General features: G+C 36.1%; 1 protein-coding gene across 1 annotated transcript in view; it reads left to right on the top strand.

Annotated features, from left to right (window-relative positions):
• LOC149303173 (follicle-stimulating hormone receptor-like) overlaps positions 1-21,926 on the top strand; it is a 57,179-nt gene extending 35,253 nt beyond the window's left edge. The window contains exons 4-10 of the mRNA XM_089481360.1: positions 2,543-2,617; positions 3,699-3,770; positions 9,498-9,575; positions 11,307-11,375; positions 11,844-11,918; positions 12,888-13,073; positions 20,702-21,926. Coding sequence (XP_089337486.1) covers positions 2,543-2,617; positions 3,699-3,770; positions 9,498-9,575; positions 11,307-11,375; positions 11,844-11,918; positions 12,888-13,073; positions 20,702-21,926 — 1,780 coding nt within the window. The remainder of the gene's footprint in view (positions 1-2,542; positions 2,618-3,698; positions 3,771-9,497; positions 9,576-11,306; positions 11,376-11,843; positions 11,919-12,887; positions 13,074-20,701) is intronic.
• Positions 21,927-26,892: the final 4,966 nt, after the last annotated feature.

Raw genomic sequence — 26,892 nt, 5'->3', positions numbered from 1 at the left:
TCTTCTATAAATCTTTCAGGGATCGAGAAAGAAAGCATGATGTGTGAAGTGTACTACATCTTGCTTCACATTGCAGTCAATAGCATCTAAATCCAAAATGACTCCGCAGGCATAAGTGGTCATGACGGATCACTACTAAAGTTATCGTCAATTAAGACATTGGCTGTCTAGTTGCACAAAAAAGTACATAGTTACATAGTTAGATAGGCTGAAAAAAGACATGCACCCATCAAGTTCAGCCTTTCCCATATCTGTTTATTTCTTGCTGTTGATCCAAAAGAAGGCAAAAAAAAAACAGTTTGTTGTTTAAATGTCTGTACAGAAAATTCCACATCCTTATTGTCCTTACTGTAAAAAAAAACCTTTCCTCTGCCTTAGACTAAATCTCCTTTCTTCCATTTAGCATGACCACGTGTCCTATGCATAGTCCTGTTTATGAACAGATTTCCACACAATGGTTTGTATTGGCCCCGAATATATTTATATAATGTTATCATATCCCCTCTGAGGCGACATTTTTCTAAACTAAACAGATTTCCATTAATTAACCTTTCTTCATAACTAAAGTGTTCCATTCCTTTTATAACTTTTGTAGCCCGCCTCTGCACCTTTATCGGTGCAACAATATCCTTCTTTAGAAAAGGTGCCCAAAATTGCACAGCATATTCAAGGTGCGGTCTTACCATTGATTTATAAAGGGGCAAAATTATATAGTTATCCTGCAAATTGATGCCGCTTTTTATACATAATACCTTACTGGCCTTAGCAACTGCTGATTGACATTGCACATTGTTTTCTAGTTTGTTGTCTATAGTATTAACTTTGTTTTTCTTCTGCCAGCATATTATCCAGCAAAGAAGTGCTGATATCAAACCAACGATTTACTTAGTGGTACAATGAACATTACAAATAACTTGTATAATTACTTGCTACAAATATCATCTAACATCATCTAACATATATACTGGTCGACTTAATGCAAACCAGAGGCACTGGTCTAAACCTGTAAAGTACTAACAATACAGTAAAATAAAGAGAGGTCTCAGATACCCTCAACTATATGTGTCATTCCTTACGTGTTTTATGTCTATGGAGTATTTACTCCTAAGTGATACCTTTTATTCAGTTTTCAGTACCTTAGACATATCCTTTTCATTTGAAGAGACCTCTTAACGCTTGGGCCACTTATTCTTCTACAAACAAGACCTCTCTCTCATATATATATATATATATATATATATATATATATATACACAGTATCTCACAAAAGTGAGTACACCCCTCACATTTTGGTAAATATTTTATTATATCTTTTCATGTGACAAAACTGAAGAAATTACACTCAGCTACAATGTAAAGTAGTGGGTGTACAGCCTGTATAACAATGTAAATTTGCTGTTCCCTTAAAATCTATATACACCTTTGGCCCTATAATTAATAACCTTCAACCAATAGATGTCATCTTCTTGGAACTAAAATGGCTATATCAATTGTGCTTTATGACCAACATTGACCACATTTACCAAGGCAAAGACAGTTTTGTAAATGTATGATCAGATAAGAAATGGATCAGGTTTTGATGAACCCTGCGTGTCTGTTTAAATCGTCTATAGACCATACTGCTAATGAAGAACAAAATAGGAGCTATTCACTAAATTCCATATTCATGTGTGTTAGTTAAAAATATAGGAGTTGGACAAAAACCCAACTCACAACTCCATCAAAGCCAACTTGATAGGGATGAGTTGGAATTAGTCCCCACCGCCAAGCCCCTAGTTGAGGAGGATGATGATATCCACTTTAAGTGCCAGGAGGGCAGACAGTAAAAATTACTGTGCTCCCCTTTAGCACTCCATTACCTTTTCAGGTATTATTTTTCACTATTTTCCATTACCTTTTCAGGTACCATTCAGTGATGATCTGTTTAGGTTTTTTTTTCAGTTGAGGACATGTGCCTTATTACCATTTTGTGCTTTTTAAGGTCTCAGACACTTGTATGCACTCACAAACTTACTAACCATTGATCAATATACTTTTAAGTAAATTGGCCTCAGAGTGTTTTGATATTGTGAAAGAAAAAAACACAGTAGTAATTAAATTACTTTTACATACATGATTATTGGCTGATTTCCTACACTATTTAAATTCTATTAAAAAAAAAATACACAATTTAAGATGCCCACATAAAGTTCCCGCAAGCATACCTTGGTACTTGCTGAATTTAACATGAAAAGGCCATTGCTAGTCCTTGGGGTGAGATTTTAATAGACTCTTCCCCCTTTCTGTCTACCTCCTGCTCCCATCACCAAGCTAAGACAGCTAGCCATGCCTCGCTCACAGCTACTTATGCGTCCATTCCTGCGACTGCTGCAACCCTGTAGTTACAACAGTGCTTATACTTATCTGTATGTCTTAGGATGTAAATATCAGAAACTAGAAACTGAGCATTTGAGCCAATTAAGTAAAATGTAGCCACTTCCACTAATTTATTGAAGAATTTATGAGGATATAATAATCTGTCTGGATTTTATTTTCTTTGCAGAAGAATTGAAAAAGCAAACAATCTTGTAAGCATTGATCGAGAGGCTTTCCAGAACCTTCCAAATCTCAAGTATTTGTAAGAAATTTCACAGTTATCACAGAAAAAAAGATAATATTATTTTTTTTATTATTACTTTATTTTGGATCAATGATAAGAAAATCCCCTTTTCAGTGTATTAATCATTACAAAATACACAAAGAAAAAATGGCATCTTATTGGTTAATTTCATATAATAATCATAGTTATATCATAGATAGATAGACAAACAGACAGAGTTGCCTTATAACAGATGATCCGTCTGCTACGTATTTTCCAGAAGATTCAATAAAGTAATATTGAAGAAACAAAACTGAATTTTAGTATCAGTATAGTATTAAATTAGATCTGTTACCGTGTTTTTATTCAGCTTGACAAACATTGTAATGTATTTTATGGGTCTAATAAATACTTTATGACTATGATATTTTCTCTATTACTAGCCCTGCTTAGATATCATATATTGCTGGTAATAACATTTGAAATCAATGGAGAAAGATGAAAGTTAGATCGTGAACCCAAAGTTAATTCATTTGGTGGCTGCTGGTGTTAAAGTGCCAGGGCCACCTTTTCATCTTCCGTCTTGCCCTTGTACAGCTCAGTCAGCACTAAGAAGAGTGAAGTTCAAGCATATGTATAATTTGCCATATGTGTAGAATGTATGTTTAAACCAGTTCCCTAAAATAAACACAAATTCATGTATGAAGGAGTTTCCCAAAGATCTAAGCATATTTAATATTCTCTCTTGATTGTGAAAATGCAGTGAATTATTTAGTCAGATAGCATTATGAATTTAAATGCTAGCCCATGGATATCATAATTACAATGCCCAGGGCTTTTCGTAATTCTAATATTAATGCTCTTAGTAATAAGGAACATTTCATTAGAAGGTTTCTAGGAAACAGATACATCAGACATACACTGATAATATGAATTGACGTGTAATAACCTTTTAACTCTTAGTCATTGTTTGAAGTATTTGTAAAACCAACTATAATGAAAAGAATGATTTTATAATAAGAATGTATCCACATGTATATTCTATTTTCATTTAATAAACAATGTAATGAATGTCAAAGTATTAGGCTGAATCATAATATTCTATTTCATTTTCTTTTAGGTTAATTTCCAACACTGGAATTCATTTTATGCCTACAGTGTCCAAAATACAATCTTTCCAGATTGTGGTATTGTAAGTTCTAAGCTTCCATATTAAATATTTAATCAGCTTTGCAATGTGGACTAAAGATGTGTGTGGCTTCAGTCATGAATTTATATTGCTTTTATTGCTGATTCTTGGTAGATACATAGACAAACCGATTGACGGACAAAGAATCAGCCTTCTAATATTGTTGAACACATATAAAATGTTTCAATAAACTATATTTATCTTAACAAATTGCACAAGACCATTGGTTTACTGTGATTAACCATTGGACAATATAATTTATTCACAGTAGAGTGAAGCACCCATGAACACTTATGCATTTTGTTCAGGAAATTAAAACTTTCACATAAACTGTTATGAGAATAACACAATGTAATAAATACATGATATTCTGGAAAACAACTTGTGCTGCTACATAACAACTACAAAGAACACATAGCTATTTAGCGCTAATATTCAAAAGCAAAATATTCTGGTAATAAAAGATAAATCTTGTTGACCTACATAACAATATCGGTCGCATGTTTACACATTTATCACCCCCAGGAGTTTGAAATTGTTGGGTCACCCAATAGGACATGATGGATGCCCCAAAAATCCAGGGTCAGGGGTGATAAATGTGCTCCTTGAATAATGGAGGACATAAAATGAGGATGTTATCTACAATAGCAAGGACTTAAGGCAGTATTTATATAAGGACTGAATCATTTATGTGCTCCACGTGTAGGCTTTCTGTATGTGCTTTAGAACCAGTGGTGAAACAAAAATATGTGGGGCCCCTCTGCAAGAAATAAGGTTGAGGCCACCAACCTCCTCCTACACAAACAGTAACATACTTATAGAAACACTAACACACTAACAGACTTACACAAACCCCATTGTACAGTGCTACAGAGTATGATGATGCTATATAAAGCAATAAATAATAATAATACTATCACACACAAACATACATACTTACACCTCACCTAATCACACTCCCATTACATCTATCAAACCTCACTCCCATCACACAAAATTCCTATCCATATATACAAAAAAAAAGACAACACTAAAATTACTCAATGCCACAATATAGTTATATAAAAATACATTTTATTCAATACAGTTATAATAAATCAAGATCAATACACAGTATGGAAATATATACCAGAAAGAAACACAAATATATATCAATGCTACTAGGATATTTTTAGTGCATAAGCACCAATATACATATTTTAACCCCTTCAATGCCTTATGGATGTACATGTACGTTCAAAAAAGCTCTGCTTAGAGGCCCTTTAGGACGTACGTATATGCCCTGACTTCCATGCAGTGACAAGGACATCACCCTGCTGCTACATCCCAGATCAGGCTGCCTTTTGACAGTCTAGACTCCCCCCTCCCAGCAGAAGACAGTAACATTGGCTTCCTGCATATCGATTTCTTAGGCAGCCGTTACCTAAAGAATGCACGATCACTTGATCTGGCATTCCCTTCCAGAATAAGCCACCGATGGCATCAACTGAAAGGTTACAGGAAGACAGGATATCCCCTCAGTTGAACTGAGGGCAATATGGCAGTGCGTCCAGTGATATCCTCTCCCCAATCCTCCAATTGAAGGAGAGTACATAACTGAAAGCACCCCCATTATGCCCTAACATTAACTGAGGGGAATATGGTGATGTGTCCGGTGATGTCCTCGGATCACCACCATATTTCCCTCAGGTCAAGTAAGGGAAAAATGAAGTTTCTTTCAGTGATATCCTCTCCCCTGATTGGAGGAAGAGGAGGGGGGGATGCCACCAGACAGTGTTAGTCTTACATAGATAATTGAATACACTGCTACTTGCGTTTTTCACGTATCTGCGTGAGGTGTAACCCTTTATTGGTCGAGGCCAGCTTATATTCATTAAAGCAATAAGCGTTTCTTGCTGATATATAGTGGTTCCATAACACATTGCCATAACAACAAAGAAACCAAAAAATGTGTCCAAATCGTTTTTGGCCCATTTGCACATGTTTGTAATCCCCAAAGCAAAATGGAGACTTCCCTTACGAAAAAATTACTGCAGTTTTTCTGAAGTAATACTGCAGTTTTTTGGACATGATTTACTGCAGTTATTTTTGTACGGAAGTACAAATGCAATAAAGCTGCAGTACATTGAAGTACAACTGTAGGTTTGCAATATAAAAAAAAAAGTGCAGCAAATGTGCAGTAATACTGCAGTAAAACTGCAGTACAGTGAAGTACAAATGCAGTAAAACTGCAGTAAATGTGCTGTAATACTGCAGTGAAATTGCAGTATTGCAGTTTTTTCATGTCCAAAAAACTGCAGTATTACTTCAGAAAAACTGCAGTAATTTTTTGTAAGGGATTGCTTGGTGATCACTGTGTTATCAGTGCAGGGGGACCAAAGGAAACAAAGTGAGAAATAAAAAAGCAAAAAAAAGTTTAACCCCTTAAGGACCAGGCTGTTTTTTTACCTTTTGTATCCTTTGGGGCCTAAGCTCTTTTAACACTTTGCTTGTGTTCAGATGTAATTTTCTCTTCACTCATTTAGTGTACCCAAACAAGTTATATACTGTTTTTTTCAGGAGAAGAAGGGCTTTCTTCATATACCATTGCTTTGATCATATCTAATTTCCTATAAATAAAAAAAAATCTGAAAAAGTTTTCTCACTTTTATTTGAAAAATGTTTTACTCATCCAAAAAAGCTAATGAAAAAAACCTGCTAAATAGATTCTACTATTTGTCCTGAGTTTAGAAATACCCAATGTTTTTATGTTTTTATGTTTTTTTGCAAGTTATTGGGCAATAAGTACAAGTAGCATTTTGCTATTTCAAAACCATTTTTTTTCCCAAGGCTGGTCATTCTGCCCCATGTTCTATTTCGGGTATCTTTGAAGCTGGCCAATGCAATTTACCCCATCAAACCATATGTTTTTGAACTAGACACTCCAGGGTATTTTAAGTGCTGGTATTTTAACCCTTTCCATGCACTAATTCTACTACCACCCTTTGTCAATCTTTGTGGTAGTAATTTATTGATTGTAGTTGGTTGAATGCAGTCTGGAGACCCTCTGGCAAAAGCCATGGTCCGCAGAGAGCTTCCAAAGCATCAGAAGGCTCTCACTGTTGAAACATTTCAGTCTGGAGAAGGGTACAAAAGAATTTCCAAAGCATTTAGATATACCATGGAACACAGTGAAGACAGTCATCATCAAGTGGAGAAATATGGCACAACAGAGTCATTACCAAGAAATGGACGTCGCTCTAAAATTGATGAAGAGACTGGAAGAAAACTGGTCAGGGAGGCTTACAAGAAGCCTACTGCAAGATTAAAGGGACTGCAGAAATTCCTGGCAAGTACTGGCTGTGTGCTACATGTGACAACAATCTCCCGTATTCTTCATATGAATGGGCTATGGGGTAGGGTGATAAGACGGAAAAACATCCAAGCCCGGCTGAAGTTTGCAAAAACAAACATCTAATGGTTTAATGAAACCAAGGTTGAACTTTTTGGCCATAATTCCAAAAGGTATATTTGGTGCAAAAACAACACAGCACATCACCCAAAGAACACCGTACCCACGGTGAAGCATGGTGGTGGCAGCATCATGCTTTTGTGCTGTTTTTCTTCAGCTGGAAGCCGGGCCTTAGTCAGGGTGAAGAGAATTATGAACAGTTCCAAATACCAGGCAATTTTGGCACAAAGCCTTCAGGCATCCGTTAGGAAGCTGAAGATGAAGAGGAAGTTCACCTTTCAACAACGACCCAAAGCACACATCCAAATCCACAAAAGCATGGCTTCACCAGAAGAAGATTAACATTTTGGAATGACCCAGCCAGAGCTCAGACCTGAATCCAATTGCACATCTGTGGGGTGATCTGAAGAGGGCTTTGCACGGGAGATGTCCTCCTAATCTGACAGATTTGGAGCGCTTTTGCAAAGAAGAGTGGGCATATATTGCCACGTTAAGATGTGCCATGCAAATAGACTGATTGCTGTCATAAAATAAAAAGGTGCTTCAACAAAGTATTAGTTTAACCCCTTCAATCCCAGGGGTTTTTGGTACCTCAAAGCCCGGAGCAATTTTGCCATTTTTGCGCTATGTCGGTTCAGCGATTATTCACTTTTCCTGTGAATAGTGTATCCATATAAACTATATATTGTTTTTTCAAGGAGAGATAGAGCTTTCTTTTGGTACCATAGTTGGATGATTAGCTGAAAATTTAGAATTAGAAATTTAGTAAAAACTAGCAAAAATTAGAAAAAAACATATAAGTTTTTTACATTTTCCCTCTGAATCCTCACAAAATTAGGTAAAGAGACAGAAAATTCCATCCAGATTTATCAATTCAGGTGTCCTGATTTCAGAAATACCTAATTTATATAGAATTTTCATACTTTTCCAGCACATAAAGCCAATATACTATAAGGTGTACATTACTTTATACAAAGCCGTAAATTTTTTACATTAGCTATGATGGGACTGTAACTCTAATTTTAAACAAATAAAACAAAAACACCCACAAAGGTATATATTTCTGTAAAGCAGACAACCCAGGCTATCCTATCAGGGGTATTTGGGCATTCTACATGCAGGTATTTGGCCACCAATCACTGTCAAAGGTGGCCACAGAAATTAGTTCCTGCGCTTTTTTCAACAACGCGTCTTAGTATTTTGTAGTATTCTTAGGATTTTTTTGTACAGGGTATGTGTTATGTTGTTCAGCCGCCTCTCCTGATTACAGAAATACCCCACATGCCTATTTTTTGTGGTTTTCTGGACATTACAGGGCACAAACGGGACCATGCGCGTTATAGATTCCAAACGTGAAATTTTCACGTTTTGCTTTAGTAGACGTATGTTCATTTGGGGCTGTTTAGCACCCCCCTAATTATAAATACCCCCATAAAAGTATATATTTCCGTAAAGCAGACAACCCAGAGTATCTCATCAAGAGCATTTGGACAATTTTCATGCAACCATGTGGCCGCCAATCACTGCCAAAGTCAGCCGTAGCAATAATTTCATGCGCTTTTTTCGCCAACACATCTGTGTTGCTGAGGATATTTTGCACATGGTATATGTTATGGCAGAGAAATCCAGCCTAAAGTGTTCAGCCGCCTCTCCTGATTACAGAAATACTCCACATGCCTAGTTTTTTTGTGGTTTTCTGGACATTACAGGGCACAAACGGGACCATGTGCGTTATAGATTCCAAACGTGAAATTTTCACATTTTACTTTAGTAGACCCATGTTTCATTTGGGGCGACGCTGGCTTCTGCTGCCAGGGGGGAGTCCAGGAGAGACAGCCTGGTCTCCCGTGCAGCGACAGGGATGTGTCCCTGACGCTGCACGAAGGGCTAGACGCACCGGTACGTCCATAGGGGTTTCTTAGTGGGCGTTTTTTGGACGTCCCGGTACGTCTTTAGGGGATTGAAGGGGTTAAGGGTTTGCACACTAATGCAAACAGGTTATTGTGAGGTTTTGGTTTTTTTCCCCCTCAAAGATTTCAGCTTGTTTTGCAATTGAATGGTTCATGTTATAGGTCACATTAAGGTGGAAAAAGTTCTGACGTGATTTATCTTTGTCTCATTCTTTAACATCACAAGAACCTGGCATTTTAACAGGGGTGTGTAGACTTTTTTTTATCCACTCCACTTACACACACACACGCATACAGTAACATACTCACACATACTCAGACAAAAACTTTAATGTAATAAATATCTCAAAATATTCCTGTATGTTTTAGGGAAATTCAAGACAACATTAATTTAAAGACGATTGAAAAGAATTCATTTGTTGGACTCAGTTTAGAAAATATTGCGGTGTAAGTATGCCTTCTTTACTAATATAGGTCACTAAAGGGGAAGTTTAAAAAATGTCTTTCGTACATCTAGCTATAGATGAACAGTTTTTTTATTGCGAGCATCAATTATATGAATAACTAGACTAAAAACTACTAAAGTAATTAAATTTAAAGATAACATTATACATTTGTATGTGTTTGTTTTTCTCATGTGTTGTCTACAGTCCTCACTTGTTTACCTGTCACATATTTTCCCTTCTGTGGGTTCTTCTCCCACTATTTTGCGTCTTTCTTATTCCTAGATGTAGCTGTGAGACCCAGGGCTTTTTAGAGGTGACTTGAGCCACATCCCTTACAAAAAATTGCTGCAGTTTTTCTGAAGTAATACTGCAGTTTTTTGGACATGAAAAAACTGCAATACTGCACTTTTAGGCTAGGTTTCCACTTGGTTTTTTTTAGCTAAAAACGCCCATAAAAACGCCAATAGCGCCACCTGGCGTTTTTTTTTGTGAAAAAACGCAGCAGCCAGATGTTAGCTGTTCTTCAATAGGAAATCGCAGAATGCCATATCCACTTGGCGTTTTTTTGTTTGGCGTTTTTTCAGTCCTCTTTGGCGTTTTTCTGCTTTTTTGGGCTCTGTGGCAGTTTTTCAAAATCGCAGCATGTTGACACTCTGGCGTTTTTTGCAAGGAAATCTTGGCGTTTTTCTCCAATAGAAGTCTATGGGAGAGAAAAAACGCCATGAAAAAGCCATGTGGGTTTATTGCCTTGGGGTTTTTCATGGCGTTTTTCCCCACAGTTACAATGCAGAGGATGGACCCGGTATCTGTGTGTCCTACGAGAAATAGGCTGGAAACAAACAGTTTCACACAAAACAAAGTTCATATTGAATTCTACACCATTTGGAACAAACATGCCATTACAAACAAACATACGCGACACATCAACTGGATCCTGCGTGCCAAAAGCAACAGCAAACAATTTGCACCATCATTTGGGGCCAATCTTCCTAGAGGAGCAGACATTCGGAATAAAGCACGCCTTACAAACCACAGAAAAGTGACAAAAGGGTCCGCCGGGGCGTTTAAGTAGAACTCTACCAAGTAAATGACATCAGGGGGCAGATACTTGCCATTTATCCTAATCCCTTTTAGCTGGGTGAAACTTCTAACTTGTAAAGGCTGGAAAAACTGCCTAAGGTCAAAAAAAGCAATTTCCACAGAAAGGCTAAAACGCCAGAAAAAACTCCAGAAAAAAACGCCAAAACGCAGAAAAATGCAGTGGCAGTTTTCTTGGCGTTTTTCATCAAGAAAAAAAACGCAGGACAAAAACCCAAGTAGAAACCTAGCCTTACTGCAGTTTTACTGCATTTGTACTTCACTGTACTGCAGTTGTACTGCACTTTTTTTTTATATTGCAAACCTACAGTTGTACTTCAATGTACTGCAGCTTTATTGCATTTGTACTTCCGTACAAACATAACTGCAGTAAAACTGCAGTACAGTGAAGTACAAATGCAGTAAAAGTGCAGTATTGCAGTTTTTTCATGTCCAAAAAACTGCAGTATTACTTCAGAAAAACTGCAGTCATTTTTTCGTAAGGGATACCAGTCCACTTTACATAAGGTAGCCTAAGTCTAGACCAGAACCAGCTTCTCTAGCTATCAGTCATTGCGTCATCCTTCCAAATGTATTTTAATTAAAATGTTACCTCTGCATTACAAACAAGCTAAAGAAAACACTATTTTTATAGACGGCTAAACCAAAATGGAATTGAAGAAATCCAAAACTATGCATTGAATGGAACCCATTTAAATGAATTGTAAGTAGGAAATTTGCCTTTCATGTGTATTATATCACATGCTATTTTCAACAAATTTTCAGAAATTTGGGGTTTATTTACTAAAGGGAGAATTGTCAGGAGGTTTTGCAGGCTTCCACTCCTTCATTGAAATATTCATTATGAACTTACCTAGGAAGTTTTGGGCTCCAGCTACCCGGAGCCTGCCCTTGCGGGATGCAGCTAGGAATGCCCACTGGCGTCAGTGGGTGTTCCCGCTGACATTGTGGGAAACATCCCTATTTAAAAGGGAAATGGGTGGGGAGTTGGGTGTGTCAAGACCCCATTCCTGTGATCTGGAGTGCCAGTTCTCCAGGCCAAACCCGGAGAGTTCCCAGGTATGATTATGAAGGGCTATCACATGCAAAATCGAGGTGGGCTGAAATGCAATTTACCTGCCAGCTATCATGTCAGCTATCCCTTTAGTGAATACACCTCTTTATTTTACAGAATCCTTAGTGGGAACCAGCAACTGACAAAATTACCAGATCATGTTTTCTCTGGAGCTGATGGGCCAGCTGTACTGTAAGTCTAATATTTGCTTATTTGTTAGACATTCCCTTATATAATTCAGTGTTGATTCATCACAAATCTTCACAAATTCTACTTCCCAAACCATATGCCACTTTAATGGCTATTTCCAGATAGTTTTAATACTTTTAAAATATAATGAGATAATATTTCTAAATGATGTACCAGGTATGTCACAAAAAATGATCCTACAGGTCCTAGTACAACATTGGTTAAAATTGCTCCCACATCTCCGTGGTGGCACCACTGTGTCTAAACTATTCATGACAGGAGCCGTCAGTCTGCAGCCAATCCCCTGCATTTCGATCGCTTTTACATAAAAAAAAAAATGCATGGGTAATGCAAGATGACAAATGCAATGCCTGTAGGCATTGCCACTGACTAGGGAAAATAAAAATGTTGGTGCGCTAAGCTAGTTCCAGTGTAAAATAAGGCCAACCAAACTAAGTTCTCTGCCTCTCCCTCATTCTGATGGTTAGTTGGAGATAGACAGAGAACTATAATAGAACAGTGTTTCCCTGTATCTCAAGTTTATTATTATAATTATTTTGTAAATTTGATCACTGTTGTACTTGACCCTGAGACATTAATATATTTTTTTAGATATATTTTTTAATAAGTGTAGTATGAACTAACCTGCAAACTCCTGCTTTAGTGGATAAAAAAAGGAGTATTTGGACATAAGAGTAATAATTTCAAGAGGAGTCATTGGAAACGGCACATCAAGTGTTCTAAGTGAGAACAATTATGATTGTAAAGATGTTATAATAGACTGGATAAAAAAGTTGTGGGTTGACAGGGGGCCACTGGCAAAAAAAGTTGCTGTAGTTGACGTTTAATGTATCAAAATATATATATATATTTAACTAAAATCTGCACGGAAATTGAGGCGCTTACTATCTGTATTTAGCTGTATAGCAATTTTTTGAATCTACCTGAATAAATTCTGTCTTTGATTTTTAGGGATATTTCAAAAACAAGAATCAGTTCTCTGCCAGCTTTTGGCTTGGATAATATAAAGAGGCTCATAGCAAGGTCAGCATATTACTTAAAAAAACTCCCACCACTGGAAAAGTTTTCAGAGCTGATTGAAGCAAATTTAACATACCCGAGCCATTGCTGTGCCTTTGCAAACTGGAAGAGAGAAATGTAAGTTTTATTTTTTTATTATTATTTTCCTGTAAATATTTAATTGGTGTTGGATTGCTATAATATATGAGCACAATAAAATAAATAAACGTACTTCCTTAGTATTTTAGTTTGGTATTTAGTTTTAGCACAGTGCCTAAACTAATGCTTAGGACATAATGATATGTATTAAAGGAATTAATAGCCTTTAAACATTTATCTGTTTGGGATGCAATCATTTTATAAATTAAAATGTGTATTGTGTATTTTTGTGTATTCAATCTTTGGGCAAAGGAGCAGCATTAAGGCATGTCTGCTCCCTGCCCAGAGTTTGCCCACATCTTACTTAATGTGGAAATGGCCCAGTACCTATGCATGGCTAACATCCACCTACTATCACAGGTGAAGGGATTTGGAGCGAGCCCTGGGAGGACCCCTGGCATGGATGTAACTCCTACATTATGGAAAAATTTTGATGTAAAATCTCTTAGACACTGGTGCATTTACTAGTTACCCTCGATATATATATTTTTTTTTTCCATTTCGGCATATATAAGATACTAATTATATTTAAGGTTTATATACTGTTTCTTAATATAAACATACGGTACCATCGAAGGGCAAACTTCATACAACTTTTTGTATTATATGCAGAATAAAATAGAATTCCATTAAGTGACTCAAATACTATTTCTCATGTTACTAGTCTGGTAATGTGACATACATTATTTCAATGTAGTATTGATTGGGAACATATGTTCCCGAGAATAGGCAATTAAAATAAATTGTGTGTGAAATAGACTTGCGGTCACCTGAGGTCTTATGAATTATGTCATTGAAACTTTGGTGATTTTTCAGTATCTTTTGACAGAATGCTAAAAATACAATGTGTCGGTGTAGCATTCAAAAGTCAAGCATGGTACCAAATGTTCCTTCCAGATTATAGCTTTTTTCCTCTTGAAATGCTACTTGTTTCTTTATTTGTCCTTCTTCTCACAAGTGAGATATAGTAAAATGCAAAGGAACCAGAAAGTATAATTATGTGATATAAATAAAATAAAGAATTTAATAATAAATATTATTTTTTTATTGGTGATGGTGTTATTTATTCAATTTATATTTTATATTTGTAATTTGTTTTTGAAACATAGATATGTTAAAGCGGTTTTATTGGGATAAATGTTATATTACAATAAATATAATATGCACATAAATCATGATTATAATGATTTAATATTTTCAAGCAATGAAGATTAATGAACATCAACATCTTATATTTAATAATTAAAAAAGGAACAATTAAAAGGATGGGCAAAAATAAATATGTCATGCAAACTGAAACATATGAGTTGTTACAAAGAAGTCTAATGAATTTAGTATAGAAGAGATATAGAAGAGTTTACAATTTGGTATAGAAGAGAAAAGAGTTTCATTAGAGAGACTTTCATTAAATATAATTTACCTGTCAAGCACAGCGAGGTTTGGGGACACTGATGCTAGGTAGGCCCACAAGGAGCGGACTATAGCAAGCTCAAGCCGAGGTCAAATACTGGAGACTGTAATTAGAGCAGGGATAAGACACTATAAAGCATAGACATGACCATCAGAGGGCAAGGTCTGATGTCTTCTGAGGGCTTATATAAGATAGGCAGTGAATAGGCACCAATTAGGGGTTTTGGCACCAAAATATTTGAAAAGTCTGACGTCACTTCCGTTCAGGGAACCGGGATTCCCATGACTCGCCACCAGAGGGCACGTGGAGGCAGATGGAGGTCTTCCTCTCCTCTGTGGTGGTTGGAGTGGCTGCTGGCTTACGGAGGAGGGTCTCCCTTTCCCCTGGGGGCTGCTGCTACCTGACGGAGGGGGTCTCCCTCTCCTCCGTGGCAGCTGCTGGTTGACAGAGGGGATCTCCTTCTCCCCCATGGCAGCTGCTGCTGCTGGATGGCGGAGGTGAGTTTCCCTCACGTCCGTGGTGGCTGCTGCCGATGCAGGTAGGTGACATTACCCCCTTAAATTCAACAGCAAAAGCCCAAAGAAAAATATCTTTATGATGATATATTAAATCTTAAGGTTTATTTGCTTGACATGTTATAGAGAGCAATTCTTGAACAGAACCTTCAACCATATATTCCCCAGAATAAGGAATATCTATATTTTAATGATCTAGAATAAAATTACATGAAAAAATATTATTTATGATAACATTCCGTTATATGTGCATAGAAGTGACTGTGTACCATGGCTATCCCTGAAGTCCTTCATCTGCAACTGGACAATGGCCGTTTTTTTCTGGTGATCATAATTTGTCCCAGAGGAGATTTTATAGTTCTATATGTTGTGTCATCTATTGCACAACAAAGCATTTATTTGAAAAAGTGCAAGAACTTCATAAATAGTTTGATGGCACACTTCCCAGTTCCTTATGTAACTGGTTCATGGAATGTTAATGAACTTTATAAAGTCTACTTGTTTTGTGTATATAACCTTGCGATAATCCTTACAGCTGTTGGTGCTGCGCCATCAATAATCAACATGAAATAATAAATGTAAATTATTTTCAGCATATTTTAAACTAATTTAAAATGGCAGATTGGGTAATATTATACATTCTAGCCTTAAGTTATCAAGTTATACGCTTCTAAAGGTATCATTCACCATACAAAAAAAAGATATAATACATATCGAAAATGGTGTTTAATATCTAAATTCCCTAATAGTTGATTTTTAATGTGAAATTTTCTAGTTTTTCGTAGCAAATGCAAGAACATTATGCCTGCATGTCACCTAGTTTTATTTGCATTGTTTTATTTTTTGTGATAGTAGAAGTATTATTAAACACTCATCTACAGATACCAGACAAGCAAATAAGGTTAACAATGATCACCTTTGCCTCTATATCCACTTTATATATGGATCCACTGAAAGTTGTACAGCGAGCAATTACTTTCAAGGGATCCATGTATAAAGTGGATATAGAGGCAAAGGTGATAATTGTTAACCTTATTTGCATGTGTCTACCCAGAATCCCTTGTGGTTGTGGCAGCACCATGAGATTTCTGAGGGAAAACAAGCTGTCTGGTGTCTGTAGATGAGTGTTTAATAATACCTCTGCTATCCCTTAAATTTAATTAGAAGGGTTTTCCATCACCTTTACCCATCATAACTTATGTAATGGTATTTCTTGGCTACTCCAAGCCTCAACTATTAAGCCAGTATCATAACCCCAAGCTGACAAGTCCCATAAAGGGTGAAACAGCCAGGCTTTATTGTTATTTGACAAAATAAAATATCAGGACTTTTGCATCAGAAGTCTGTGCAGTTCAATGGGGACTGTTTGGCCCTGGCCTTCTGGCAAGATCTGGGCGGTCCCCCACAGCAGTTCAAGGGGGTCTGCTGGGACCTGGCTTTCTATCAGGATCCAGGTGGTCCCTCACAGAAGTTCAAGGGGGAACTGCTGGGACCTGGCCTTCTGGTGGGATCTGGATGGTCCCCCGCAGAAAGAAAAAAAATCAAAGCTGTCAATGAGTGGTGATCTGGTTATTGCACCTCTTACCCGAATTTTGTTTAAAGGCTGTCTTGTACAGCGGGCAATTGCTTTCAAGGAATCCATGCATAAAGTGAATATAGAGGTAAAGGTGATAATTGTTAACCTTATTTGCATGCGCCTACCCAGAATCCCTTGTGGTTGTGGCAGCACCATTAGATTTCTGAGGGAAAAACAAGCCTTCTGGATTATCTGGTGTCTGTAGATGAGTGTTAATACTTCTACTATCCCTTAAATTTAAGTAGAAGGGTTTTCCTTCACCCACCATATGGTATTTATTAGACATGGGCACCAGGGGGCTCTTCGTCTTCGTCTTCGTGCTCGTCTTCGGCAAAAAAAAATCTTTGTATTCCGCGAATATTCGTGGACATTCTTCGTGTTCGTTTTTTCTTTGTTTTTTCCGGTTAAGGGGTTAATACGGGGTTAACGCATACCGCAGCAGCTCTGGCGCCAGGAGTTTAAATGTCCGTATGAGCGACTCTATTGGTCGCCCCCTGCTGGCCTAATGCAGCAACTTGTCCGGCAGGGACAGATATTTTGACAGAATAGATAGGTATTCATTTCATGTTTTACTCTAGAATTCCTACGAACATGATTTTTTTCCCAGGGAAAAATAAGTGTATTAATAGTAAATGATTATCAATGACATTAATTCTGTCGAATTAAACTGTTAGATGAAAGGCTCATGGGAATATATTTTATTTGAATAATTAATAAATGCAAATGAGCACACTACCATATATGGCTAATATATCTTCGGGCAGAATGCTGCGATCTATTGGTAAGATACATTGAGTAGCATAATAACTTTGGATTGTTCCAGATGCTTGAAATCCAAAGTTATTATGCTACTCAATGTATTTTACCAATAGATGGCAGCATTCTGCCCAGAAGATATATTAGCCATATATGGTTTTGGATGTATTCCCCGATCCCCCTGCCTCTGTCATTTTTCTACTTATTTTGGGGGTTTTTGTATTAAACTTTTAGACGAAAGGATCATAGGAATATATTTTATTTGAATAATTAATAAATGCAAATGAGTATACCATATATGGCTAATATATCTTGGGTCAGAATGCTGCCATCTATTGGTTAGATACATTGAGTAGCATAATAACTTTGGATTGTTCCATATGCTTGAAATCCAAAGTTATTATTACATTACTTCCATCATACACACAAAGATAGTTTCTATTAACCCGGATGACAACACAGTTTCTGTTAGGAAAAACCTGACAAGGGTTTTAGCTGATGGATATTAACCTGCAAACACTGTGATAGAAAGTCTTGTGTGATCCTATGCATTATGTGATGCATGTGATTTTAGTGACCAGCAGTGACAGTCGATGGACCTGGCTTATTTTACTTTAGAAAACCAGCTAAGAAGTTAGTCCATATCAAAATCAGTATCCAAATGATATTTGTAAACTACACAATAAAGCATTTGCTGTGTATGTGTATAGTGTTTTTAGTCCCCTAAACATTTGTATGTTCTCTGGGAAACATGGAATGAGCATGCTGGTTATGTGCATTGCTCTGAAGTCTATGACCAATCAATTGTATCCACTAAACCCAAGACTGCATTTCTTTTGAGACCATTGGTTGGGCTTGTAAAAGTTTTAACTCCTTAATGACAAAGCCCGTACATGTACGGGCTCAAAATGCATTGTTTTCAATGGGTTTAGGGACCGCCCATTATCCTTAAGGGGTTAAGGTTGAAGTTCAGAGGAATGTTTATAACAATTTACCGCAGAGCAGACCTTTGTTGGTAGGGCAAATAACTACCCTTAAATAGATATTAAACAGATGTTTCTGGCAGGAATGGGAACATGGATTAATAAAACATAAATTCTACACACAAGAAACCTCTTTTTATGTCATTTTTCTGGTAAAAAAATAAGTGTGCTCTGAAATAAATCACAATGTAGTTTTAAATGAAATCTTAATAACCATATTAGCAATTGTTACTCAGTCCTCACCACTTACTTATATACGACTGAAATTGTTCTCATAAATCTTTTCATCTGATACAACTGTTCATGTATAATTTGTGTTCAGTTATGGCTGTTAATACATGACATTTTAAGTAATTTTAATTATTCTGATTAGTTTTACTGCCTTTCTCATACATTTCATCTACAGGAATACATAATGTTTTTTTGGGGGCGCATATATGAAATTTTATTTTATATTACAAAAATGTATGCTAACTTTTATGGCACTGATATTGTACATTAAGTACATATTAAATCTTAAGCATTCTCACTGGTTCCAAGGAGTATAGATGATTTTACATGACAAATAGGACAAAACTAATTTAACAGGGCATTTTATCGAATAAAAATAAAGAAATACGAGTCAATATCTAGTAGAAAGGAAATGTCAGTATTGTACCTGAAAGTAATTTGTTGGAATATTTGATCTAAAATTATTTCAGTATTATACCGTAGATTGCTAGCAAGCGTTCATATTTAAGATATGGAGAAACTTTACAATGTGTGAGGACTTGTACCAGCAATAAAATATTGTTCAGGGAGTTGAAATAGATCACCTTGAAAGGAACATCCAGGATTTATTGGAGAAGATAATTGGACAGGGGACTTGCCAATTAGTCTTATGTTTGTGTAATTGCTGAAGGGAGATGCTATAACAATGGAAAATAAAATTTGTTTGTGCTTTAATTGATAAAAAAAAAGTTGTAATCATGAAACCAGGCAAGACTGAAGTATAGTTAAATTTAGTAACAGAATTATACACACCATTCATCCTTTTGAAACTGATGTTAGTCTAACACTAATTTTGTAATACAGGTTATCTATTTTGTTCTCTATAATAGTGTTTAGGCACATGTTAGGTTTCTGGTTCTGTATGTGTATTTTTATGCGTGCAGGTATTTTTTAGGTATGGAGGTATGTATGCAAAAATCGTTATTTTTTCAGCAGTGACATACAACTATATAAATAATTAAGGAAATTATAAAAAAAAATACACAAAGATAGAAAGTATTTGTAAATACTTCCAAACAAGAAGTTTGTAGATATTTTCTCATGTCCCTCATTTTGCAACTTAAGGAGCCATGTTGTCAGCTTATATGAAATAATTTAGGTATTTCACAGTGGTCCAGAAATTTCTGTGCTCTGGAATTTACCTTGAGAGTCAGAAAACACAAATGGCATTGGCAACAGGTTACATTTCGAAAGCATTGTGACCTTTTTGAAAATGATGTACCTCTGTGGCAAACATAAATATCTTGCTTATGGGGATCTATCAGGGTAAAATTCCCTAGTGCCGTGGAACACGCAGAGTCTATTCCAGACTTTGGGCTCAGTATAGTAATATGCACATAAAGCAAGCTGATCTCACCCGCTAGATAAAAAAGTCCCAGAGGAACATACACCAGAACTAAAATAAGGGAGGAAAGTTTTAGTTCTAAATCTCATTTTTCCTCAGCTCTAATCAGATTGAATTCCAAAAGACTAAAAATGAAGGGGCATACAAAACTTCAGTAACCAAATGATATTAAAAATAATGATGGTGCTAAAAGGCACAAACAGTTCACTGTCTTAATCATAAATCAGATTGTGAAGTTGAGTTCACATACAAATCTTTTAATTCTGTATTTGCCTTTCCATGTAACATAAGCACGATAATAAGCAAAGCACAGATATTTAACTATTCTATATATGTCAGTAATAAACCTTACAAATGTTCAGATCCCCCTGATACAAATGTAACTGGTAAAAGAAACAACTACAAGCTTCATAGTTCATAAGGTTGAAAAAAGGCCTAAGTCCATCAAGTTCAACCCTTCTACCTAACCTTCCTATTCTTGATCCAAGAAGTGTTTTTTTCCATGTGGCATTTGTCTATGAACCACATTGAATCGCTTGTCAATATTCCCATTAGCTTAAATTGTAGCATTTATTAACAGTGTTCTAGTTTCTAAGCTTGAGGATCTAATTTTAAACAGTTCATTGAATCGCAAGCCATGCTTTATTCTCGTCCATTAAAACCAGTTAAAGTTGAGATGACCATTTTATGGGTCCTACAATTCTACAACAAAACTTTTTTGTCTAACTATATTCATTTTTCTTTTTAACAGCTCCATTTTGCATCCAATATGTAACAGATCTTTTGATTATATGGATGGGAATGCAAATCCTTCGGACAAAAGATCTACTCAGGATGAATACATGTTCTCTGGTGGAACAAGCTTTGACCAGATGGACAAAGAAGAAGAAATTTTCTTTGATTATTTCTTATGTAATGAAATTCGTGATGTCTCGTGCTTTCCTAAACCTGACGCATTTAATCCATGTGAAGACATCATGGGATACAATACTCTCAGGGTGTTGATATGGTGTATTAATATTTTGGCTATTACTGGAAATGCTGTTGTACTGATAATATTAATTAGTAGCCAGTATAAATTTACTGTCCCTAGATTTTTGATGTGCAATCTAGCTTTTGCAGACCTGTGCATGGGTATTTATCTGTTGCTTATTGCATCTGTAGATATTCAAACCAAAAGTCAGTATTATAACTATGCAATTGACTGGCAGACTGGAGCAGGTTGTGGTGCTGCTGGGTTTTTCACTGTATTTGCGAGTGAGCTTTCAGTCTACACCCTAACCGTAATAACCTTGGAAAGATGGCATACAATCACATATGCAATGCAGTTAGAACGCAAAGTCAGATTTCGACATGCTTTAATTGTAATGATTTCGGGTTGGATATTTGCATTCACCGTAGCTCTCCTCCCCATCATTGGGGTCAGTAGCTACCTAAAGGTCAGTATATGTTTACCTATGGACATTGAAACTCCACTTTCTCAAGCATACATCATGTTCCTTCTAGTAATTAATGTCATGGCTTTTGTTGTTATCTGTACCTGCTATATTGGCATATACATCACCGTAAGAAATCCAAATGTTGTCTCATCCAACAGTGACACCAAAATTGCCAAACGCATGGCGATATTGATTTTTACTGACTTTTTATGCATGGCGCCAATATCATTCTTTGCCATCTCAGCTTCGCTAAAGGTTCCTCTGATCACAGTTTCAAATTCTAAGATCCTTCTGGTTCTTTTCTATCCAATTAATTCATGTGCCAATCCTTTCCTCTATGCCATTTTTACAAAGACATTTCGTAGAGATTTTTATATTTTAATGAGCAAATTTGGTTGCTGTCAAAAACAGGCACAAATTTTTAAAACCGAAACCTCTTCATCCGCTCACACAATTCATGGGAGAAATGGGCATTATGTTCCTGGACCAAAAAGTAGCACCGGGTCCGTGTATACATTGGTGCCATTGAATCACTAAAATACCAGTTTCAATATGAAAACTTATCTCAGGAGACATGAAATTTTATTTTCATGATTGAATTAATATAAATATCATGAATTGAATTAATTTACCAAAAGTGACAAAAGTGTAAAAAACCTGGGCTCCAAAAAACATTTGGAACCACACACTGTGACTTTCCCCCGAAGGATCCCCCTATTAATGGTTTGATTGCCTACTGTTCATCTTAGAAGGAACAATACAATGTATGTTCCAGTCTTCTCCCACTGCACTATGAGAAGGACAGACCTAAACTACTGGGCACTTTTAGTACTATAGACATGTAAACGAAAATATAAATGCTTTATGAAATTTTTTTATAAACATTGGGGATGTTCTTCAATAAGTAAACACATTCAAATTAAAACATACTCTTTGAAGCCCAGTGGTGATTTGAATATATTTAGATGTTTGGTAATTGTCTTCATAGGAGATAATAGAATTCAGACAATTTTGGGACTATCCTCAATCCACAATAAAAACAGACATCATTGACATGACAAAAAGTACATTGCTATTGGCAGCTTTTATTGATAATTACTTAGCATTGATGTTCAATGTCAGTAAGGGGCTGCAAAGGTCAATTTGATATCATCTGGAGGTAAATTAGTTTTGTTTCTTGTGAATGGTAAGACTCCACTTGGAATACACTGCTCGAATCTGGTTGCCTATTCTTTATTTTTTTTAAAGTAGGCTACAAATTCCTTAGTTAGGCTAGAAAATGTTGCAAAAAAAAACCTTTTGGACCAATTTGGACAGGTGTATTTGAAAGGTCACCTATATTCATATGTTACCTCTGGCAGCAACTCTTACAAGGACCAAAAAACCCATACCCAGTCTCCACCAAATGCTTTAATTCTTCAAGCCTTAAAGGGCAAATATCTTATGAAATCTTTCTGAATCAGAAGCCTTTTTGGAAATAAACAAAGGCAAGCCTTGGTAATTAAGCTGCAAAATATCAAAAAAGAGTGACAAAAAACAAATCAACATCCCCAATGTTCTCCCATATATCAAATCTCTACCCTATATAATATCCTCTTTCCTGATCCAGGATGAGGTTTTGAACTTTTCCTCCCTTATCTACCCACAAAGGCATCTTACTGATCTTGTCTCTTCTTTACATAAGCTTTAAACATTTAGATAAAATTATGCATTAATTGGAAATATTTTTGTAATTGTATATAATGGGAATGTTTTATTAAACGCGTTTGTTGCCCATGCGAGGACTTTCAGCTGGTTAATATAAATATGACTATTGCTTTTGTTGTTAAGAATGCTATTTGCTTATGCTTGTAAACATGCATGTATGCACCTGTACATAAAAAGCGGTACATATGCTATGAGCATTTAATCAAATGTCGAGTGAATCACTTAAATAGCTTGATATGAAAGAATTATAGTTTGTTCAAAAAATAGGTCTAAATAAAAAATATTCTGCCAATCAGTTTCACAGTATGTTTTAGTATTAATGATTTGTATAGCTGCAAGAGTTTACGTAGTGTTTGTACGTATGGTATGACTAAGTCAAATTGAAAGTGCTACGTAAGTTTAAGTGCCCCTTGCTTAAAATTTTAAATAATGATCAGAAAAAAGGCAAGATGCGGAGGAGACAGGAGACAAACGCCAAAGCGGAAGATAGCATGGCTGCATCAGCAAGATAGTTGGTACAGTACAATGGACAGTTGTATGAATTCTAATCCAACGTGATTTGGAGAGGTTTTTTTTTCAGGTGTTTTTGGTGGGGAATCATTGTAATAAATGATTAATGCATAATGTTGATACATCTCAACATGAAGAACCTTACTGTGTTTGGGTGTTTGTAATGCATAGTAAAAGTCTCTGCTAAAAGTGCCAACCATGAAAGAAAAGAGGTGATAAAGTAAAAGGAGTGAGACGGGACAGGGGCAGTATATATGTTTAATTTATTGGTGCTGCCAGAACCTTTGTATTTGTGAAGATATCTTTTAAAAAAGACTATTGGGTTGAAGATGCCATATTGTATATATAATATTACTGTCCCACCACAGATGTGTTATTAGAGATAGAGTTGAATCCAACACAAAGTGTTTACTACAAAGGTTGTGGAAACAGTCCGTAGTTTTTCAGTTACAGGCTTTATTTCGCCTGTACTGCATCACCTTAAAGTTCCCATGACATTTATTACCATGAGATAATTACTGACATTATAACAGATGAATGTCTGTTCCTCATTTCCAAAAAAATAGTTATAGATAGATGTTGTGCAGAGGTAGGTTAGTGAATGATAAATAGATCCATAGCTATTTTTAATGTTATTAGTTACATCTGCTTGAGCATTAGATTTATTGTAAGCATGATAATTGTGTGCAAAAAGTTGTCATTTTTAGAATTAAAAGAATAAAAACAGAATCTGGTTCATCTGCACAACGAATTGGAACGAGTGACAGATGATGACACTGGCCTGGATAAATATTGTCACTTTTGACAATAGTCATGTATCCCTGTGGTTACTGTGATATTATCTAAACTGCGAAGGTCCATTCATAGACTCAACATGTGAAATTCTCTTTGACTGGCAATGTGAGTTATACATGTTCCCAAATAATTCCATGAGCAGGTGAGCGGGGGTCCATATTACAATTCCAATAAATGTAAGTTATCCTTTTTGGAGCCTGGAATAAAAAACAGTGAACTGCTCAGCCTAATCACTCTGCATTAACATTAACAATTAAAAAGATCAGAAAGCACAAAAATATTATTTTTTTTCTTCTAATAAAATGTAACATTTTGAAGAGTGCTTGCAAAATTCACAGGACTTACCTCTCAAGGCTGAGTGCATAGTGGAGTGGAATGAGAGCATGGCTGAGTGAATGGTGGAGTGGAGATTACTAAAACACCTATTCAACTTTGGTATTTTGATATGGTATGATATTTGTTAACATTCAAGACAGGTTGCATGGGGACATAATTTTGTGTCACACTGGTGCTAAGCTTGTATTCACATAGCAATCCCATGGTCATGGATCGGTTCATGCCACTCCATAGTAGTCTTGCTTAATTCTAGACATAAGCAGACATATACCCTCTAAATCCTTCTAAATCTAAAGCTTTCCAATGCATTCTACATGCATTTGGCACTGCAACAGTTAACAAATATCTCCTCTCATTTCGAATGATGAGAGATCACAGAGTGCTCATCATGTGCTGCTCGTAGCTCTCTTTTCAATTTCCTGTCGATGAATTATTTGAGGATGAAAGTAACGCACATAAAAAAAAATAGATGCCATAAATGTCTTCCTCAGGAATACAAATTAACGCTTAATTTTCCTAGGTGAAAGTAACATTTTTAATATATTTTATAATGTTAAATAATACAAACCTGTAGATATTGATTTTCCAGTAAACAGAATTTTAAGTGAAAAGCTGTCAAAATACACACAGTACATTACATACCACAGGTAACACTTGTCTGGAACATTAAGGCTTCAGAGGATGAGCTTAATGGCTTACTAATCAAAATGATTGAACCTTAGAACAGAAATTAAATATCACCTTTAGAAACAGGCAACCATCCAAGAAAGTGAATCTGGAATGGTAGCTGGGGAATATTGACTCACTTGTAGCAAAATACAAAAATGTATTTTCTAGCAATACGGGAGATAACATCAATATAAATTTAGAGGGCTGTCAATACCACTGATGGAGGTTTTGATTAAAACTAGCTCATACTTATCAATTAAAGTCAAACTAGGTTTGTGCAATAAAGGATATTATGGACATTTTAAGAATTAGTTAACTTTATTATTACTCTCAAAGCTGTGTATTTGCTTTATTGACGGATAGGACATCCATAGAGGACACACAGAGGCTATCTGTAAAATCAGCACTTTCCATATTTCTGTATTATTTAATGGCACATACAATAGTTTTCTGAGTTGGAAAAAAATATTAATATTGACTAGTGATGAAAATCAACAATGAATAAGTTAGAATTGTTCATCTGAACATTTTATTGCTACAAAAACATTCCTCTAAATGATATTGGAAAGATGAAAACGTTATTGGAAATAAATTCTAATATGTGGATAGGTATTAACTTGATATTGTGACTGATAAATGAGACACTGAATAAAATATGTAAACGGCAGCTAGCAGGCATAACCCTACCATTTAAGCAGAATAGGCAGCTGCTTAGGAGTTATTGTTTTAATTCTTTTTAGTGCCAACCACCAATGGGCCTAGGATGCCAACCATCTACCAAATAGGCACTTTATGGTCTCCTATCCATAATCATTTTTAGTGAAAAACCTTTCTACATACACACAAGGCTTCTACTAAAGATGAAAATCCTCTCACCAGCAGGGTTCAAGCTCATGTGCAACCCATGACTAGGTGAACAGGTCCCATGTAGCATGTAGAGAAAGGAAAGGGGCAATGAATAAAAGGAGAAAAAGGAACCTCAACAGCCAATCAGAGTACATTCTGTAACCTAAAGGCCTCCCACCCTGGGTGCAGATTGATGAGTGAGAGGAGTTGGCTCTGTTGTGGATTAATCAGATAATATACATACATATGCTATATATTAGACATGTGCAAATGGGCCCAAAACGATGCAGACTAATTTTTTGGTTAATTTTGGCCTATTCATTTTTAGGCAATGAATTTCATTACCTGCCCATTTGGTTCAGAAATCTTATTTTAGGAACAAAATTAATTGCCTGGATCTCACATTCATTCTCATTCACTAACGCTCTCACACTTACATTCTAGTTCATTCCCACTCTCTTTTCTGCTTCCGCATATTCTTTTTCTTCATCGTCTCTCTTCTACCCTCTGCCTTTCATCTTCTTTCCTCTATCTCTAATCTTCTCCCTTCTATCTTTGTTTGCATCTCCACAGATGTAACCTGGTGCAAACTACTACATATATATACACTTACATAACAGCTTATTAGCTGCATTAAAAT

The sequence above is a fragment of the Sceloporus occidentalis genome, unplaced genomic scaffold (assembly GCF_023333645.1).
Source record: "Sceloporus occidentalis isolate IW3139 unplaced genomic scaffold, rSceOcc1.0.p SCAF_15, whole genome shotgun sequence".
NCBI classification, from domain to species: domain Eukaryota; kingdom Metazoa; phylum Chordata; class Lepidosauria; order Squamata; family Phrynosomatidae; genus Sceloporus; species Sceloporus occidentalis.
This window is presented reverse-complemented; position numbering and strand designations above follow the sequence as displayed.